Source organism: Perognathus longimembris, chromosome 10 (assembly GCF_023159225.1).
Source record: "Perognathus longimembris pacificus isolate PPM17 chromosome 10, ASM2315922v1, whole genome shotgun sequence".
NCBI lineage: Eukaryota > Metazoa > Chordata > Mammalia > Rodentia > Heteromyidae > Perognathus > Perognathus longimembris.
The window spans coordinates 20,482,186-20,502,098 of NC_063170.1; the positions used below are offsets into that span (position 1 = coordinate 20,482,186).

Genomic DNA, 19,913 nt, shown 5'->3' on the forward strand with positions numbered 1-19,913 from the left:
TACACCATTATAAAATAAGGTCTATGAATTTACAATTCTACCTTCCAATTTTCTGGGAGAAAAAACTGAACTCTTGAAAGGTCTTCATCAGAGACCCTGAGAGGGATAAACACTTTTGATGAAGACATAGCCAACAATCCATGATTGAATTTACTAGTCAAAAACATGTATTTATTTAAAACAACAGAAATGAGTGTTCTCAGACTGTCCGCTGGAGTTTTTGAGACTATTGGTTCAAGAGTTCCAAAGTATATTACTTCTCAAAACAATACTGAATAAAAAATTTTTAAACAAAAAAAAACAAACCTGATTTGAATGGTACCTTAAAAATACCCTAAATACCAAATTTTCTCCAGTCTAATATTACAGTTGATTTAAGAATTCCTCCTGCATTGGTAAAACTTTTTTTTCCCTCACAAAATGTGGGTACAGATTGGATAGAAACACCATGAATGTGAAAATACCACCAATTTTCTGCAGTTAAAAAAAACTAGAATGTTCTTTGGAATCACTGAAGTATAAAAAAATTTGGGTTATTTTTTTCTACAGTCTACCTTCCTTCAGGTTGTCCATGTTGCTATGGTGATGACCTGTGGAATTCTATTTGTATAGATTCAGGTCCTGCCACACAACATCCATACCAAGTGACCTACACCCCTGACAGGTGATGCTTACCCCAGAAACACTGTCACGTCTCCAAAAGGACTTCTCCCCCAAATAAAAACTTTAGATTGTGACACAAAGCATCCCGTGTTAAACAATCAAATGAACCCAACATGGAGAGTTCCGGTGGTTTCAGCACTCAGAGGGCATTGTTGCCTATTGTTTTTCATGGAAGTACCACAGGCCTGGCTGTTTGCGTTCAGCTTTTCTTGGCCTTAAAAGGAATTCAGGGCTGGCAAGTTGGATTAGATTCTATGAGAATTTTGTCTTTGAGAAACTACCATTTTTAGCATAAGATCTGGCCATGGCTATAAGTTTCAATGTGCGTACAACTGATTCGAGATGTTTTTTTTTTCTTTTCGACACTGGCTGGAATTGAGTAGAAATGAGTCCATGATGCCTCTTCACATGTGTCATGAAATATGAGAAATCTGTCTGACTCTAGACACTATTTCTTTACGACACAATGGGCAGGTCTCCAGTTGCAAGGCACAATCCATGCACAGGTCGCTGGGGAGAAAAACATAAATAGAAGTCAACTTAATGCTTCAAGAGGTCGACTCTACCTGCCAACTAAGTCTAAAGTGTTAATAAGTTACAGGTGGCTTAAAAAAGAAAATAAAGCCAGGTGCTAGTGGTTCAGGCTGAGATATGAGGATTGCAGTCTGAAGCCAGCTCAGGCAGGGAAATTTGTTGAGACTCTTAAAACTACTAAAAAGCGGGAAGTGGAGGTGTGGCCAATATGTTAGAGCTAGCCTTGAGCGAAAAAGCTAAAGATAGCAGTCCAGCCCTTAGTTCAAGCCTCAGAATCTCGCTTGGATTCTTTCTTGCAGATGGCAAGGTTAATTGCTGTGCTAACCTCCAGGTAATCGTTCAGATGTATTTCATACTGGGTTTTCCTTCTATCCATATCTATGTTATGATATTCATGCATCAAGAATGGGTATTGGGGGCTGGGGATATAGCCCAGTGGCAAGAGTGCCTGCCTCGGATACACGAGGCCCTAGGTTCGATTCCCCAGCACCACATATACAGAAAACGGCCAGAAGCGGCGCTGTGGCTCAAGTGGCAGAGTGCTAGCCTTGAGCGGGAAGAAGCCAGGGACAGTGCTCAGGCCCTGAGTCCAAGGCCCAGGACTGGCCAAAAAAAAAAATGGGTATTGGGGGCTGGGAATATGGCCTATTGGCAAGAGTGCTTGCCTTGTATACATGAAGCCCGGGGTTTGATTCCTCAGCACCATATATACAGAAAACGGCCAGAAGTGGCGCTGTGGCTTAAGTGGCAGAGTGCTAGCCTTGAGCAAAAAGAAGCCAGGGACAGTGCTCAGGCCCTGAGTCCAAGCCCCAGGACTGGCAAAAAAACAAAACAAAACAAAAAGAATGGGTATTGGCTGGGTGTCGGTGGCTCATGCCTGTAATCCTACCTACTTAGGAAGCTGAGATCTGAGGATCATGGTTTGGAGCCAGCCTAGGCAGGAAAGTCCATGAAACTCTTATCTCCAATTAACCACCAGAAAACTGGAAGTGGTGCTGTGGCTCAAAGTGGTAGAGTGCTAGCCTTGAGCAAAAAAGCTCAGGGACAGTGTTCAAGCTCTAAGTTCAAGACCCACAACTAAAAAAATAAAAGAATGGGTATTGCCCAGGAAGTGGAAACATGTCTTTTGTGGGAGGTGAGGGGGACCCACAAATGAAGGAAGGGTGAGCATACGCAGTCATTATATTCTATGTGCATTATGTAAAACTTGTAACTTGAGAGATAGGAGGAAGAAAGTGGGGGAGAACAATGGAAGGGGTGAAATTGATCAAGATGCACTGTACTCATAACCTTATTTACAGAATTATAACATCCTTGTACAACTAGTTAATACTAATAATTAAGAATGGGTTGGGGCTGGGAATGTGGCTTAGTGGTAGAGTGCTTGCCAAACATGCACAAAGCACTGGAGAATCTCAGTTCAAAGCCAGTGTGGGCAGAAAAGTCTGTCAATTAACCAGCAGAAAGCCAGGCTAGAGATGTAGCTCAAGTGGTGAAGCCTTAGCTATGAGTAAGAAGGCCCAGAGAGAGCTTAAGGCCCCAGAGTTCAAGCCATGGTACCGTCCTCTGGCAAAAAAAGAATGGATAGTTAATTTTTCTTGAAAAAAGTAATAACACCCTCTCAACAGCTATATTTGAGTAAATTATATGAGCAGATTTCTATTGTGCCATTCTTGCATCCATTTGCTTTGTTTTTTTCTTTTAGGTGATGGTATAGAGGACCAAATCCCAGATTCCCATCCATGCTAGGACTAGGCTGAGCTACATCCCCACACAAGCTGTGAATATTTCACTTACATTTTTTATATTCTTATATTTATAATAATAAGCAAAAAAACTTTCCTCGTCCTCCTCCTGCCCCTCCTGGGGCTTTAACTCAACCCTGTCCCAGAGCTCCTTTTGCTCAAGGCTAGTGTTCAACCACTGGAACATGGCTCCATTTCTGGCTTTTTCTGTGATTAACTGAAGATAATGGTCTCACAGACTTTCCTGCCTGGGCTGGCTTCAAACTGCAATCCTCAGATCTCAACTCCTGAGTAGTGAGGGTTAGAGGCTGGAGCCACTGGTGCCTGGCAGTTTTCTCCTTTTTCGTGTTTTATCAGTTTTTGGTATGATTAACATACAATCTTTGTAAAAGTAATATTGTGGGTTTCTATTTTTCATCGGTGGTCTACAGAAGTTTAGCTGGGATTTGACCTTTTCCCTGAAAATTAAGAAGAATTCACCTGTGAAACCGCCTGGGCTAGGTGCTATGGGAGGGAAGGCAGAGGCAGCTTTGGCAATTATCTTAATCTCTGTAGTCATAGGGATGCTTACATTTTCAATTTATTCTAGTAGTCCAGTTCTAGTCATCCACATTTCCTTTCTTTACTGCCAACCTTTAAACATGGTTGCTGACTAAAGTTGGGCTAAATTTTCTTATAATTCTCTTAATTTCCTGTTCCAGTTCTGTTTTGGATATGCCTATTATAGAAATGATGATCATATTTAAGATAAGTTGTCCTGTTTTTACACAGTAGCCCTTCTGAACAAGCCCTTATTCCATGGATGCCAAACCACAGGGAAAGACGAGAGGGCTCTCAGAGAAGACCAGATCCTGTTGTTTAGGATCTTTTTTTTCTTTTTCCAAAGCCAAACTGGCTTTGAACTGCAATCCTCAAATCTCAGCCTCCTGTGTAGCTAGGATTACAGGTGTGAGCCACCGGTGTCTGGCTGTAACCCACTTTCTTATTTCCCCTTCATGGCCTTTTCTATCTTTATTTTAAAAATTAAATTCATGCATTTAGGAAAAATTCTTCAGTGTGTAATCCACTTTTGATATAAAAATCCTACACAATGGTTAGGGTGTTGAGAGTACTCTAAAAGTGAGTGCCTCTGTAATGTACAAACCTGTGTCCACAAGGCTTCAGCTGTGTGTCTGCTACCTCATCACAGCAAAGGGAGCAGCAATTCTCGCGGATGCTGACTTGCTTTAACAGAGCCAGACGCCTGTGCCTGCACAGACAAAGCAGTGTGAAATTCATTCTCCCAGCAGGAAAAGGAGGCCTTGGTTAACTGGGATATATATAAAACACTTTGAGTAATGGCTTCTGTATGGGAGATATACTAAGTGTTCCTTCTGCTTTGCTCAGTAAAGTTTTCAAACATAATACTTTAATCTTAGGAGGGAGTGTAGGAGACGTGAACATTCTGAATTTACAAAGAAATTAAAGTTTAAGGAAATGAATTACCCAGGGCCACATTTATTTTTATTTTATTTTTTATTTTTGGCTAGTCCTGGGGCTTGGACTCAGGGCCTGAGCACTGTCCCTGGCTTCTTTTTGCTCAAGGCTAGCACTCTGCCACTTGAGCCACAGCGCCCCCTCTGGCCATTTTCTGTATATGTGGTGCTGGGGAATTGAACCCAGGGCCTCAAGCACTCTTGCCACTAGGCCATATCCCCAGCCCACCAGGGCCACATTTATTAAAATGTCAGAAATCAAATTCAAATTTGATTCTAAGTCCAGTGTTCTTTTTATTTTTTTAAATTATGAACTATAATGGTTTATTCACTTCATACAGAGATGTGTTTGTAAACATACTTTTAGAGATCAGAGACATCGAGATAATAAAATTCTATTGCAGAAGAAAAAAATTTTAAAAACCATTTGTTTTCTAGGCAGGTCTCAACATGTACTCTAGATCAGACTGGAACTCACTATGTTACTCAGGCTGGTCTCAAACTCAAAACCTTCCTGCCTCTGCAGGTATACATCACTATGCTGGGCAAAAAAAAAAAAAAAAAAAAAAAAAAAAAAAGACACTACTTAACTTGGTGCTGGTGGCTCATAGCCTGTAAATCAGGCTATTCAGAAGGCCAAATAGGTTTGAATAAGCTGAATAGGTTTTGAAGCAAGCCCAAGGAGAGCCCAGGCAGGAAAGTCTGGGAGATTTTTTTTTTTCTTTTTTTAATGCCAGTCTTGGGGCTTAAGAACAGTCCCTGAGCTTTTTTTGCTCATGTCTAGCACACAATAGCTTGGGCTACGGCCCCACTTCTGCCTTTTTTGGGTGATTAATTGGAGCATGGACTTTCTTGCCTGGGCTGGCTTTGAACTGTGATCCTCAGATCTCAGCTTCCTGAGTAGCTAGGACTACTGGCATGAGCCACCGGCACCTGGCTTGGTAGATTTCCAATTAACCATCAAAAAGCTGGAAGTGGATCTGTGGTTCAATGGTAGAACACTAGCCTGGAGAAGAAAAAAAGCTTAGGGGCAATTCCTAGGCCTGAATTCAAGCCCTAAGATTGGCACAAAAAAAAAACCAAACAAAACAAAAAACGGGTATTAATCTAACTAAGGAAGTGAAAGATTTTCACAATGAAAAATACAAGACTTTGAAGAAATAAATTAGAGAAGGTACCAGTAGGCTGGGAATGTGGCTTAGTGGTAGAGTGATTGCCTAGCATGAATGAAGCCCTGGGTTCGATTCCCCAGCACCACATATATAGAAAAAGCCACAAGTGGCACTGTGGTTCAAGTGGCAGAGTGCTAGCCTTGAGCAAAAGAAGCCCAGGGACACTGCCCAGGCCCTGAGTTCAAGGTCCAGGACTGGCAAAAAAAAAAAAAAAAAGATATCAGTAGATGGGAAAACATCCCATACTCATGGATTGGTAGAATTATTATTTTGAAAATGGCCATATTGACGAAAGCAACACACAATTTCAATGCAATATCTACAAACACCTCATTATCAGCAGGGAGGTGGGGGGTGGGAAACAGACGCTATAGGTTGTAGGGACTAGTTGGACTGTGGGTGGGCTGCAGGAGAGAGCAAAGGAGGTTGAACATTGTGGAAGTAATTTGCAACTAAGAATATAAAGGAAATCGCTTGGGGATGCTATTTTTTAGGGGGTGGTAGGCAGGGAGTATGATAGAGGGGTGACATTGATTGGAATACAGACAATGTTTGGAGCTATACCAATGAAACTTCTCTCCTCATATAACTAATATAGGCCAATTTGAAAAAAAGAACTTAGATCAATCCCTTCTTTCTTTCTAGATTCTTCAACACTAAATTATAAGCAATGCTATTACCTACAAATTTGGTCCTAACCAAATTCTAGAAATCCCTGTGAAAAACCTAGTACTTTGGGGGAACATGGGTCTTAATTTTTTTCCAATAATAATAATAATATTAACCATTGGCTCATACATATCTTTCCTAATCCCTGTCTCACTAATTTATATTCCCAAGAAAGTCAGCATGTTCCATGAGGGTTTCAAAATTTCTTAATAAAAGTTGAAAAAAGTCTCTCATAAATGGTTTAATTTCTCATAAGGTATATGTAACAATTCAGAGACAGCCATGGCATGGCACAACCCTTACCTTGGCAAAATAATTTTTTCTTCAGCTGTTAGGAAGGCATAGTCATTGAAAGTGCTGAATTTCATAGATGGAGGGTACTTGAATGGTTTTGCTCCAAAATTGAACTCACATTGTTGATATGACATGAAACTAGCTGCAGCAAAAAATCCAGATCTACAAATAAAAATGAATACGGGGTCAACAGAATTAATAAAACCAAAGTAACTCCTCACACATGGTGGTTTTCAGAGTCAAGGTGAACCGGTCCAGGAAGGGGAATGGCTGCTGTATATTAAGCTAGTTAAGCCTGTAAGCCGGAGAATGTTAAACCTTTACTTTTTATGTCAAATTTGGAAGTAGGTTTAGGACTTATTACATGGGTCCCCAACTAAATCAACTGAAAAAAATCACTTTCTTATTATAATGGCTTACATAAAGTAACAAAGTTTTTCTCTTGGAGAAAAGTACATTCCATGCATCTACTTGAATCTTTATGAGATACTTACACAGTAGATGAAAAGACTTGCTTCTCAGGAGGCAGCTGGTTGCCATTTAAAAAGAAGATCATTTGCTTTTCACTCAAGTCTAACAGAAACCCGACTGTGTCTCCTAGCAGACAAAGCAAAGTGCTGTTAAGGATAGCGCTGTGCACTATCAAGATTCTTTTTTTAAATTCATATGGAACAGCAAAAGACCTAGAATAGCCAAAACAATTCTAGGCAAAAAAAAGCAGTGCAGTAGATATCACAATACCAGACTTCAAGCTCTACTATAGAGCCATCATAACAAAAACAGCCTGGTATTGGTATAAAAACAGACCGGAAGACCAATGGATTAGAATTGAAGATCCAGAAATAAAACCACACTCTTAGCTGATATTTGACTGAGCTAAAGACACATAATGGAATAAACATAGCCTCTTCAACTATTGGTGCTGGGAGAACTGGGCAGCCATATGCAGAAAACTCAAAGTAGACCCTAGCCTATCACCATGCACCAAGATCAACTCAAAATGGATCAAGGACCTCAATATCAGACCTGAATCCTTGAAACTACTGAAGGACAGAGTAGGAAAGACGCTAGAACTTATAGGCACAGGAAGGAACTTCCTGAACTTCCCAGGGGCACAACAAATAGGGGAGAGACTCAACAAAAGGGACTACTACAAAATAAAAAGTTTCTGCACAGCTAAGGACATAGCCACCAAACTAGAAAGACAGCTAACCATATGGGAAAGGATCTTTACCAGCACAGCAACAGACCAAGGCCTAATATCTGTCATCTACAGAGAACTCAAAAAAGTAAGCCCCTCCAAGCCCAATAAACCAATTAGGAAATGGGCAAAGGAGCTAAAGAGAGACTTCACAAGAGAAGAGATAAAAATGGCAAAGAAACATATCAGGCAACAACAAATGTTGGTGGGAGTGCAAATTAGTACAACTACTTTGGAGAACAGTATGGAGGTTTCTCAAAAAGCTCAATATAGACCTACCCTATGACCCAGCCATACCACTCCTAGGCATCTATCCTGAACAGCAGGTCCCAAGATATCAAAAAGACATTTGTACTTCCATGTTTATCGCTGCACAATTCACAACAGCCAAAATATGGAATCAACCCAGATGCCCCTCCAAGATGAATGGATCCAAAAAATATGGTACCTATACACAATGGAATACTACATAGCGATTAGGAATGGTGAAATATTGTTATTCGCAGGGAAATGGTCAGAACTTGAACAAATAATGTTGAGCGAGACAAGCCTAGAACACAGAAAACAAAGGGGCATGATCTCCCTGATATATGACTGTTAAGATGGGGTGAAGGGGAGACAGTAGAGACCAGGTCTGTGAAACCAAAAACTTCTTGTCAAATGGTATTTCCCACAGGATTGGGTCAGCGACCCAACATTATGTAACTAAAACCAAACAACTACTCAACATGTAAAGGTCAAAAATTGACCTCTCAGTGGAATACAATAGCTCAAAATATGAACTACGATCCTCAGCTCAGTCTCTTGAGTAGCTAGGATTACAGGCGTGAGCTACCAGTACCTGGCTAATAAACAACTTTTTGTTGTTGTTGATTGTGGGGCTTGAACTCAGGGCCTACATGCTGTCCCTGAGCCTCTTTGTGCTCATGTCTAGTGCTCCGCCACTTGAACCACAGCGCCAAGTGTTTGAGTGGCACTGTACAGAGTTTTATGTCTTTAATCCCATATTCCACATGTTCCTCCTCTTTTCTTCTGCAACTGATCTAACCTCCACATACCAGTATTTTCATATGCAATTAAGAAAACATATTGTCAGCTAAACTATGGCAATTTCAAGGATGTTAAAATGTGGAAAAAACTGTGCATGCTGTGATCAATGAAAAATGGTAAGAAATCAAGATTTATTTGCTTCTCTGGTGATATTTAAAACTCCCTGGATAACATCTACCCAAAAATATGCTAAAGAGAAAAAAATGTTAAGGCCTAGGGTGGTTAAATGCCCCATTATACCCAAGTGATAAACTCATAAGAGAAAAGAATTCTGAAAGAATACCTTCTTTCCAGCATGGGTGTGCATGAGGCTTACTTCTGGCATTGTACCAAATCAGCTGCCGGCAGCCATCATAAGCACAGGAGTATTCATCATCTCCAATGCCATACCCTTCCTGGAGAGAGACAAGGCCCAGAAGATGAGCAAGGTTCTGCCTGCTCTGACCTGGGAAGAGAGTGTATCATATATAACCATTAACCTAGTGGGTGGACTTGTAAGCTTTTTGGATAAAGGAAAGCCTTATGGTTCCCAGTAAGTAGATAATGGCTTTACTGACAAATATACTGGACTGCTAAGTACCTCCTCTGTTTTAGGCATTTTCACATTTTTAGTTCTAAGCACCGTGAGGCTGGTGGCTTATACTACATTGGATCTAGAGGAAACACAGGCTCAGAGAGGTCCATCAACTTCACCTATGGACATATTACATGAGAAGCAGAGTCAGGTGTGGACTTAAAAATCTTGATGCCAACATCACTATTCTTTCTACCTCACTGTGGCCAGGCGAATACTTATCCTGCATGTAGATTACAAATATTCAAATGCTTAGAGATTTTGAGAAAGGTTAAAATGGATCTCCACAATTCTAGAGGTTCCACCAGCTAAAAGCTACTCTGAGAGTAGCTCAATTTGAGTGTCATACAATTTCTTCTTTAATTATACATTGCTGTTCAGTTATCTCCTAGAATTGTAAATTTAGATACAAATAGGACTCTAATGAATTATTTCCGGTGCTTGAATTACTTTGCTGCTTGTTCTATGGGATAAACAATGAAGCCAGCCCCTTGTGAGAATAAATAAAACCACACCCTGTCAGAAAAGCCAGAACAATGTTGGACTTGGAACAAAGTTGTACATGTGGGAAAATCAATAAATCCCGCTTGGGAAAAGACAGCAGATTTCATCAGTTTGTAACTGGGACTCAATTAGTACTTGGATCAGGGAAAGATATTTGTTTGTTTTTAAAGAAAAATCAGCACAATTTGAAGGGCAAGGAAAGTTCTGGCAATGGTACTCACTGGATACTAGGTTGAAAATGAACTATTCAACTTGTGAGTGGAGACGGGAGGGAAAAACTAGGAGAGACAAGGGGAGTGGTGACAATGGCCAAAAGGAAACATACTGTTTACCTCACTTCTGTAATTGTAACCACTCTGTACATCACTCTTATGATAAGATTTTTTTTTTAAAGAAAAGAATATCAAAAGGGAGAGTATGAAAATTCAGCTTGAAACCAAAAGAATCCAGAACACAGGTGGAGAGAGTAATTGTCAAGAGCAGGAGGAACACCTAACTCCAATGGCTACTGAAGTAAATGAATTTGTATGTGGGGTTAAGAAGGAGAATGTGAGGGCTGGGGATATGGCCCAGTGGCAAGAGTGCTTGTCTCGTATACATGAGGCCCTGGGTTCAATTCCCCAGCACCACATATGCAGAAAATGGCCAGAAGTTGTGCTGTGGCTCAAGTGGCAGAGTACTAGTCTTGAGCAAAAAGAAGCCAGGGACAGTGCTCAGGCCCTGAGTCTAAGCCCCAGGACAGGCAAGAAAAAAAAGAAGGAGAATGTGAGACCTTAGGGTTGCTCTTGGTCAAAAATACATTAGTAAAACTCACTAAGCAGTTTCATTTACTCAGCAATAGTCATGGACTTGATGTTTAAATAGGACTAAAAGTCCTACTGAGGCCTATAGTGTAATAGTTGAACTAAAGGCAGATTTATAAACTAATGATGTTAAGTTTAATTTGCTTCTTAATTACTAAAATAACATTTACAGGTCAAGAGGATTACTTACAGAGTATTTTATTCTCTTTATTGTACCAATAAATAGAAGTTGGAAATAAAAAAATTAAGAAGAAAAACGAAGAGAAGTTCTTAACTTGAACCAAACATCTGCAACTATATGGCAGAAATCAGTCTCATCTAGCAGCATTAAAGACTACGTGTATGGGGGAAGCAAAGGAAGGAGTGACATTGTCCAAAAAAGAAATGTACTCATCACCTGACTTCTTTAGTAATAATAATAATCAAATTATATTAAAAAACATATTCCAAAAGTTTAAAAAACAACAACTATGTGAAACATTCATTGTCAGATATACTATGCCTAGAACTGGAGTGGAAAATGAGATGAGATAGATTTCACATAGAAGCTACCTTCATGGAAGAATCCATATTTGAGCCACAGTGCCACTTCCAGCTTTTTGGTTTCAATGTCTCACATTCTCCTCATGTTTGGGGATTGGGAGGGTTGTGTGGGGAGGGAGGAAGTTTTGCTTTTGCCAGTCCTGGGGCTTGGATTCAGGGCCTGAGCACTGTCCTTGGCTTCTGTACCCCTTGAGCCACAGTGCCACTTCCCGCCTTTTCTGTGTAGGTGGTGCTGAGGAATTGAACCCAGGGCTTTGTGCATGCTAGGCAAGCACTCTACCATTAAGCCACATTCCTAGCCCCGCGGGAGGGTTTTTTTTTTTTTTTTTTTTTTTTTTTGGCCAGTCCTGGGACCTGGGCTCAGGGCCTGAGAACTGTCTTTGGCTTCTTTTTGCTCAAGGCTAACACTCTGAGGTCACTTGAGCCACAGTGCCCCTTCTGGCTATTTTCTGTATATGTGGTGCTGGGGAATTGAACCCAGGGCCTCATGTATAGGAGGCAAGCACTCTTGCCACTAGGCCATATTCCCAGCCCCCATGGGAGGGTTTTTGAGACAGGTTTCACAATGTAGCCCAGGCTGTCCTCAGGCCTGTGATCCTTCTGCCCCTGGCTCCCATAGGCTAGATTATGGGTATGTGCCACCAAGCCTGGTGGATTCTCTCCATATTCTGAGTACAAAATAAATTATTGCTACAGAACTTGAATGGAACTGAATCCTAGTCCTAATTTGTTTTCTTTTCTTGTCTCAGTTTTCTCAGCTGTAAAATGGAAATTGTAATATTACACCTGCGCCTGAGTATAAGTTCAGCTAAAGTTATTTTATTTTATTTATTTATTTTTGGTGCTCGTTCTGGGGTGGGGCTGAACTCTCATGCTCTTGTTCAGCACTGGCTCTCTACCACTTGAGCTACTACTCGAATTTGCAGCTTTTGTGCCAGTTAATTTGAGATAATAGGCTCTGGGTTTTTTATTTTTTATTTTTTTGGCCAGTCCTGGGGACTGGACTCAGGGCCTGAGCACTGTCCCTGGCTTCTTTTTGCTCAAGGCTAGCACTCTGCCACTTGAGCCACAGTGCCCCTTCTGGCTATTTTCTGTATATGTGGTGCTGGGGAATTGAACCCAGGGCCTCATGTATACGAGGCAAGCACTCTTGCCACTAGGCCATATCCCCAGCCAGGCTCTTGGTTTTGTCTGCCTGGGTTGGCTTCAAAGCTCAAGCCTCAGATCCCAGCCTCTTGAATGGCTATGATTACAGGCATGAGTCACCAGTTCCTGGGAAGGCTTTTTTTTTGCCAGTCCTGGGGACTGAACTCCCGGCCTAGGCACTATTCCAGAGCTTCTTTTGCTCAAGGCTAGTACTCTACCACTTGAGGCACAGCACCACTTCCAGCCTTTTGTTTATGTGGTACAGAGGAATCAAACTCAGGGCTTCATGCATGCTCGGCAAGCGCTCTACCACTAAGCCACATTCCCAGCCATGGAAAGAATTTTCAAGACTTAAAAAATGACTTCTTAAGAAAATATGACCTCTTAAAAAGTCTTTAAGCGGGGCACTGGTGGCTCACACCTGTAATCCTAGCTACTCAGGAGTCTGGGATCTGAGGATCGCTGTTCAAAGCCAGACTAGGCAGGAAAGTCTGTGAGACTCTTTCCAATTAACCACCAGGAAACTGGAAGTGGCACTGTGGCTTAAGTGGTAGAGTGCTAGCCTTGAGCTGAAGACCCCAGAGTTCAGATCTTATGACCGACAGGAAAAAAAAAAGTCTTTAAAATATCACCTTTAGGGACTCTATTTGGGGCAGGCAGTAGTATAACTGGTAAACTAGTGCTGATGTTAGAAAACAGACACTGGAATTTTTCTTCAGACCCAGTTTCTTTTGATCTTTGAAGGCTCAGAAAAGGCCCAGGCTTCCAAATGTCAGTGTAAGGCCTAGTAAGAGGGAGGGGCGTGTTTTTGATGGAGAGTCTGGGCAGAAGCAATGGAAGACTGTGCTTTTCCACTTTTTACCAGAGTTCAGATCTAACCTGTACATTAACCTTCTTCCACTTGTCTTTTTCTTCTCTTGTCTAGGAATTTTAGTAAAATGTCATGAACAATTTCAGGGTATAATAAAGGGCCCCTTTAAAATACATATATATTTTCTTCCTCCCTGCCCCCGAGTACTGGGACTTGAACTCAGGTCCTGGGTGCCATTCCTGAGCTTCTTTGCTCAAGGCTAGTGTTCTACCACTTGAGCCAAAGCACCACTTCCGGTTTTCTAGTAGTTAATTGGAGGTAAGAGTCTCTCCTGCCTGGGCTGGCTTTGAAACACAATCCTTTGATCTCAGCCTCCAGAGTAGCTAGGATTACAGGCATGAGCCACTGGTGCCTGGCTAAAATATATTATATGGCTGGTAGTTTAGTTTGGTTTTATTGGATCACTTCTAAAAACCAGTCTCAGGGCCTTACATATAGATTGAAGCATTATTATTTAGATTAATAAAATAATCAGGGTCTTTTCCTATCTCAATGGATGAAAATAATATAAATGCAAAAATACTTAATTAAAATTAATACTGAATTAATTTTAAGTAGGTTACAATTTGGCCAAAAGAACAGTCAATTGGGCTGGGCTTTGGAAGGCTATAACTTGGCAAAAAACGTGTGTATCTGCAGGGTAGGGAGGAACTCCAGTGCTCTCCTGCTTAGTATTAGTCTAGGCCTGTGTAGTCTAATGGATTTAGTCTTCCCTTTTATATCACTGCTTTCTGTAAGAAAAGATAAGTACTAAATTTTTAACACAAATGTGCCTACTATTAACAAAGTAAAAGTCAAGTGAGAGAAGTCAAGCCAGTAGTTTATAAAGGAAAAGAATTCCTTCAAGTTTCTCAAAGGCTAAAATGTAAAAAGTCATCCCGACCCAATATAAAAACTAAGCCAACGATGTGGCTGGTAGGGGCCAGAATACAGCCTACAAAGACAAAGGCCCACCCAACTCAACAAGTAGATGAACTACAAACTCAAGGGGGGGAAAAAAAACTACAAAAGGAAAATGGCAGAAAGGCAATTTCCCTTGTGTTTTCTCATTTCTGAATCAATCTAGCAAACCACTGTTAGAAATCTGGCACCATGTGGTTATTGAGCAAAACATGTTTAAAAAACATGGGTGTGGCGATTTTCTGCCCATCCACCATAGCAGAAGTGCTGTTGCTTCCTTTGCATGGATCCATGGTACTCACATGATTGAGAAACTTGCTGTCTCTAGTGGCCCAGCCAATCTGCATCACACCAGAGGTGACTACGGTTACTTCATAGTACCACACCCCAGCATCTACACAAAACGTGCAGCGCACACTTTCAAAAGAGGAGGCATCACAGCGAGCCTGGAAGAACCAAAGAGTATGACAATCCACCATTAGTGCCTGAAAACTACCAAGCAAGCGAGACTGGCAAGGCTGGGCGTAATTTTCCCTGTTAAAGCTCTAGGTGAACTACTGTTATCTCCTCTGCCCATCCTCAGTAACAAAAAGCATAAAAGCAAATGAAACACAGACTATGCCTACTTCCTAGTTTAATTCCCAGGGAGATCTCGCAAGATTGGCATCAATCTTACAAGACCTTGAAGATGGCTGCAGTATGAACTAAAGGCTTTTGGCTTTATTTTTCAATACTTATAAAGCTTTGCTTTCAGATTAAAACCTTTTACAAATGCATAAATCTTTACCTGACATGGGAAGAGAAAGGTGTAAAACAGGGTACTTAAGTATAATCTAAAGTAGATAATAACATAAGAAATCTGGCAATATATAGGACCGAAGAACTGTTTGCAGCCATAATTCTCTGTGCCTGACATGCCTAGATGCCTGGTGCCTTCCAATATAATCAGCCCTAACATTAACCTTCACACCAACATGGGCAGCATTCACTACCCAGGGAAAAAAGGAAGCCACACCCTATGAAAGCTGGCTGTGTGGGTATTTAAAAAGAAGGGGCTTCTATTTGAAACAGTCATCTTTGGACCACTGGTTGAACAATATGGCCAAAACAGAGTAGATAAGCCTGGCGCTGGTGGCTCACGCCTGTAATCCTAGCTATTCAGGAAGTTGAAATCTGAGGATCATGGTTTGAAGCCAGCCTGTGCAGGAAAGTTCATGAGACTCTTATCTCTAATGAACTTTCAAAAAGAAAGCCAGAAGGAGAGCTGTGGCTCAAGTGGTAGAACGCCGTCCTTTGAGTAGAAAAGCTCAGGAACAGTGCCTAGGCTCTGAGTTCAAGCCCCAGAACTAGAAAAAACAAAAAACCGGATTAGATAATGCTCTACAATAACTCTATCTCATCACTTCTGCTCTTAACTACTCTCTAGCTAGAAAATAAATTTCCACCTGTTCTGCAACCCATTTTGCTTTTGTTCAGAAGTAGGGCATGAAAATGGGAACACAATTATTTTATTCCCAAAATGTCCATTTGTGGAAACTTTACCTCCAAGCCATGAGGTGAGATCTTCAGGTACTCGCTGACATCATTGCTATTCAACATGGCCCTGATGCTACTCAAGTCCACTTTCTCGTAAGTCAGTTGTCTACCTTCTTTTAAAACTGCAAAAGAAAAAGTAGTCATGTTTCTTCCTGTGGGAAGAAAAGGAAAGCTACTGCCAACTGCCACCTCCATCTGCGACAGGTGTCAAGGAGCAGAGAGAATCAGTGATGAGCTTAGCACCTTAGATGTGCTGCTACACTATCACATGAAGGTGACCAAGCAATTCCAGGTAAGGCAGCCCTGTGAAGCTCATGCTTCTGTTCCTTGTATTATTTCGCTTGAAACAACATTCACACTGAACTTTTTTTTCCCGGAGTTTTAACTGTCACAATACACACGGAACCAACAATGCTGGGGCAGAGGAGGGGAGTTTCACATCCAATTGTGCATTAGCAAGTGCTGGCAGTGAGGGTTGAAGAACAACTGTTATGGCGTAAGACATGGTTTGGGTTTGAAGTGCAAAGCTGAGATGGGGAGGGAAGGAAAATGAACCAAGTCCAAGTGCAAGGAACAGGTCTAGAGGCAGGAGTTACTGGGTTTGTCTTCCAGGCAGTAAGGAGACAGTAAGTGTTGGAGAGTTGGTTACTTAGAGCTGTACGACTACTGAACCTCACTGCAGCAGAAAATGGGGTACCAGTAAAGGTTTAACATTCCTATAATTCTCATCTGAATGATCTCTACAATATTTCTTCTAGAATATATCCAAATCTATCTTTAGAGAACCTTATAAAGGACTCATATCCACTACTATGAAAGGAAGGCCAGTGAACCTATCAAAGAAATTGGTTTAGAAATAAAAGCACATTTTAATGAAGGATAACTCCTACTTACAGAGATTGTCTAGACTCCACTGGGCACAGAAGCCAACTTGACGTTTCAGATAATCAGGTTCATAAGCCCAGGACTCTAATGTGACAAGCCGGTCACTAATACTGGATTCAGAGATCGTCAATTTATTTTCACCTGTTGGGAAAGATGCAATTGTTGAATTACCACTTAGGGGTAGTAGGGAGTAATGAAAGCCAGTTAGAAAAGTGGAGGTCAACATGCACTTCCACTAAAGCTTCCAGGGATAACACAGCCAAAAAGCTCTGATTACATTTTGGCAAGTCTCTCCTCTAAGTGCTTAGCGACTTAGGTGGGAAAAACCCTGTCCCTGTTGCACTTCACTGGCATTGAAGTGTCTACACAGGCAAAAACAGAGTGTGTGCACAACTGCTAGAGTGTAAAGCGTAGGGTCACCCAGTAACTCAGAAAAGTAAGATTTTTACAACATCACAGAAGATTGTTAATGCAGAGAAGTCACTATACCTACTTGTCTGTGCAAACTTTTCCAGTGCGATAAGTGCAAAAAGCATGACTGTGGGATGGGACTGTAACTTCTGAAAGGCAACACAAGACAGAAACAAATTATTTTCTCGCAGAGGCAGCAAGTTATCAGTTCCCTTTTCTTGCCTGATGTGTGGTATCTATATCTATATCTTTTAGCAGTCAGAAAAACCTTACTCATTCAAGTCCTTTATTATCCACTTGGCTAACACTGTTTGAATGAAGAACTATGATAAGCGTCTCTTAATCTATTTTCTCTTCAAGTCACTGGGGTTATATATAAACATGAAAATTTAAACAGAATCTTGTTAAGTGTATTCTGTCATTTTACTTAGCAAAATTTATATTAGGGCTTTGTTAAATATTGTTTATTCTTTGAAGCAAGTGAAATAGAAAACTTGAATTGTTGTTTAAGTTGATCTTTTATTCAGAATAAGAACACCAGGTTTCAGAATTATAAATAATGAAGTTAACAACTGTTTTAATTTTAATCTGTTTCCTGAAAGGATTCCCACAAATGCTGATAATAGAGGAGAGAGCAACAAGTGTGCAGCTCTTATACATGAGCTAATATCCCGTAAGCTTGCACTTAAAGGTCTACCTACTTTACCTGTTTAACATCCTATCTTCTTACAGTCACATGTCCCCACAGCTGTGCAGTGAGCCACTAGAGTGCTCTAGAACACCAAAGAATGCTCACTTATGGCATGGCCCAGCTGAGGCTCATCTCCCTATGTCTCATTGTTTACATGCCATTCACCTCGCTTACCTTCTAGAATTTTTATGGCATTTAGTGGAGAAAAAAATAACTTTGCGCTTGATCACATCCTGTCATAAGATGGAGGCTGTGTTGTCTGAGCAGTTCTGTTCCATTAACTATACTAGGAAAACTCCTTGAAGGGAAAACTGTGAGCTACCACTCCTATTTCTTCAGGCTCAAAGCAGTGTAAGGGTACTCTTAAGCACATATTGTGTAGGCACTAACAAATAAGGTCTTTCACACTGGAGTTTTGGAAAAGGCCAAAGTTTACTGTGAAAGCAACTTAAAAAAATATAGACTATATCCCTCTGTACAACTACTTAAAAAAAAAAAAAGACAAAGGGTGTGGGCTAGGTTATAGTCCAAAGGTAAAGTCTTTGCCTAGAATATATAAGGCCCTTGGGTTCAGTCCTTAACACCACAAAACACCACCCTGAAAACAAAAACAAAAGCAAACAACAACAAAAACAACAAGAAGGAATAAGTAAACAAAAAGTAGAACTGATTGTTCCCTGTGCCAAGAACTATGCTGGCAAATTGAGAAAAACAATTCTAGACTAAGAACAACTAGCTAGACACTTACCAAACACTGCAGCAAATATTCCAGTATTCCTGGGCTAAGTAAACCTATACTTGCAGGACCTAGACAAATACAACAGACACTGGATATAATTAAAAATGCCATGTTATGTTTAATTTAACTAATGACAAATTGTTAGTAGAAGCCTGAACATTTTACGAATTGCTCCATATGTATTCTCTTCCTCAAGCCTCCTATTCTATGTGTGGTTATGGTACCATGCTCATGTCACAGCTGAGCAAATGAGCCACAGAGCACAGAGACCAACCCAAGGGCACTGGGGCACATGGCAGAGTAGAAAGCAGTACCCATGTTCTGATTTCTAATCACTCTTTCTGCCAGTGTACATGAAGTAACTGAGCTATTTATGTGAAGTTTTTGTTGTCAGAATTTCTAAAATGGGTAACATTCATAGACAAGTCAAATAGCTCCGTCTCAGGAACTGTTCTAATTTAAAGTCCTTTCTGCTAGGCTTTGGTGGCTCATACCTGTAATCCTACCTACTCAGTAGATCTGAGGATCATGGTTCAAAGCCAGCCTAGGCAGAAAAGCCCATGAGACTCTTATCTCCAATTAACCACCAAAAACCTGGAAGTAGAGCTGTGGCTCAAGTGGTAGAAGTGTTAGCCTTGAGCATAAAAGCTCAATGGACAAAAGCTCAAAAGGACAATGCCTTGAGTTCAAGTCCCAGGAATAGCAAAATAAAAATAATAAAAATAAAATTAAAAAGACCTTTTCTTTTCCCATGTTGTCTTGTAAGTCTTCATCATCTGGGTACATTTTATAAAATGTATGCTATATATCATTATATCCATGTATAATTGTTGTTACACTGAATTTAGATTTTTTTATCATCATCATCATTACTATGTAGCCCAGGCTGACCTCAAATTCATGATCTTCTTGCTTCTGCCTCCCAGATGCTGGGATTACAGACTCATATCATTATACCCAGCTTTCCTTTTATTTTAAAGCAAGTAAATACAACTTTTATCTTTTAAATTTCCCTGAAAAGTAATTTTTCCTGAAAATTAATTAATTACACTTAATTCTGTGTCCTTTGAGTATTTTCCTTATTAGTCCACCAGAAGGTTTGATGACAGGTTTACAGTACAGATTTCCCCTCAAAGTTAGACTACTTAGGGTCTTTCTCCTTGGCATTTCCTAGACTTACCTGCAAGTTTCTCGGCCAAGCAGCCTAGGACTGCTGATGTGTTCCTGTGTTTGGCAGGATGGCCTGAGTCCTGGCAAGCTACTTCTCCATTTAAATTGAGAATTTCAGTCAATTTCTGGAGTGCATCCTAAAAACAAAAACATACAAGTATTTTCCTAAGAGAATTCTTTGAGAACAAAGTTATAGCCAGGTATTAAGTAAAACCAGACTGTACATAATGACCCCAATGATATCCTTATTCATGAAAAATATTATTTGATCAGGCTGAAAGTTTTCTCATACTAGCGGCTAGATTCCATTTCATTCCAAATATATGCTACTTGATCT

The 19,913-nt window shown here is 40.6% G+C and overlaps 1 protein-coding gene across 4 annotated transcripts in view; it reads right to left on the reverse strand.

Moving 5' to 3' along the window:
• Nucleotides 1-547: 547 nt before the first annotated feature.
• Rspry1 (ring finger and SPRY domain containing 1) overlaps nt 548-19,913 on the reverse strand; it is a 45,166-nt gene continuing 25,800 nt past the window's right edge. For all 4 annotated transcript variants that reach the window (XM_048355525.1, XM_048355527.1, XM_048355524.1 and 1 more), the window contains exons 5-15: nt 19,587-19,713; nt 18,416-18,474; nt 17,059-17,125; nt 16,575-16,706; nt 15,687-15,802; nt 14,447-14,590; nt 9,087-9,198; nt 7,047-7,149; nt 6,562-6,714; nt 4,087-4,191; nt 548-1,173 (exon numbers count right to left, since the gene is read on the reverse strand). In XM_048355525.1, coding sequence (XP_048211482.1) covers nt 1,077-1,173; nt 4,087-4,191; nt 6,562-6,714; nt 7,047-7,149; nt 9,087-9,198; nt 14,447-14,590; nt 15,687-15,802; nt 16,575-16,706; nt 17,059-17,125; nt 18,416-18,474; nt 19,587-19,713 — 1,215 coding nt within the window. In that variant the 3' untranslated portion in view covers nt 548-1,076. The remainder of the gene's footprint in view (nt 1,174-4,086; nt 4,192-6,561; nt 6,715-7,046; nt 7,150-9,086; nt 9,199-14,446; nt 14,591-15,686; nt 15,803-16,574; nt 16,707-17,058; nt 17,126-18,415; nt 18,475-19,586; nt 19,714-19,913) is intronic.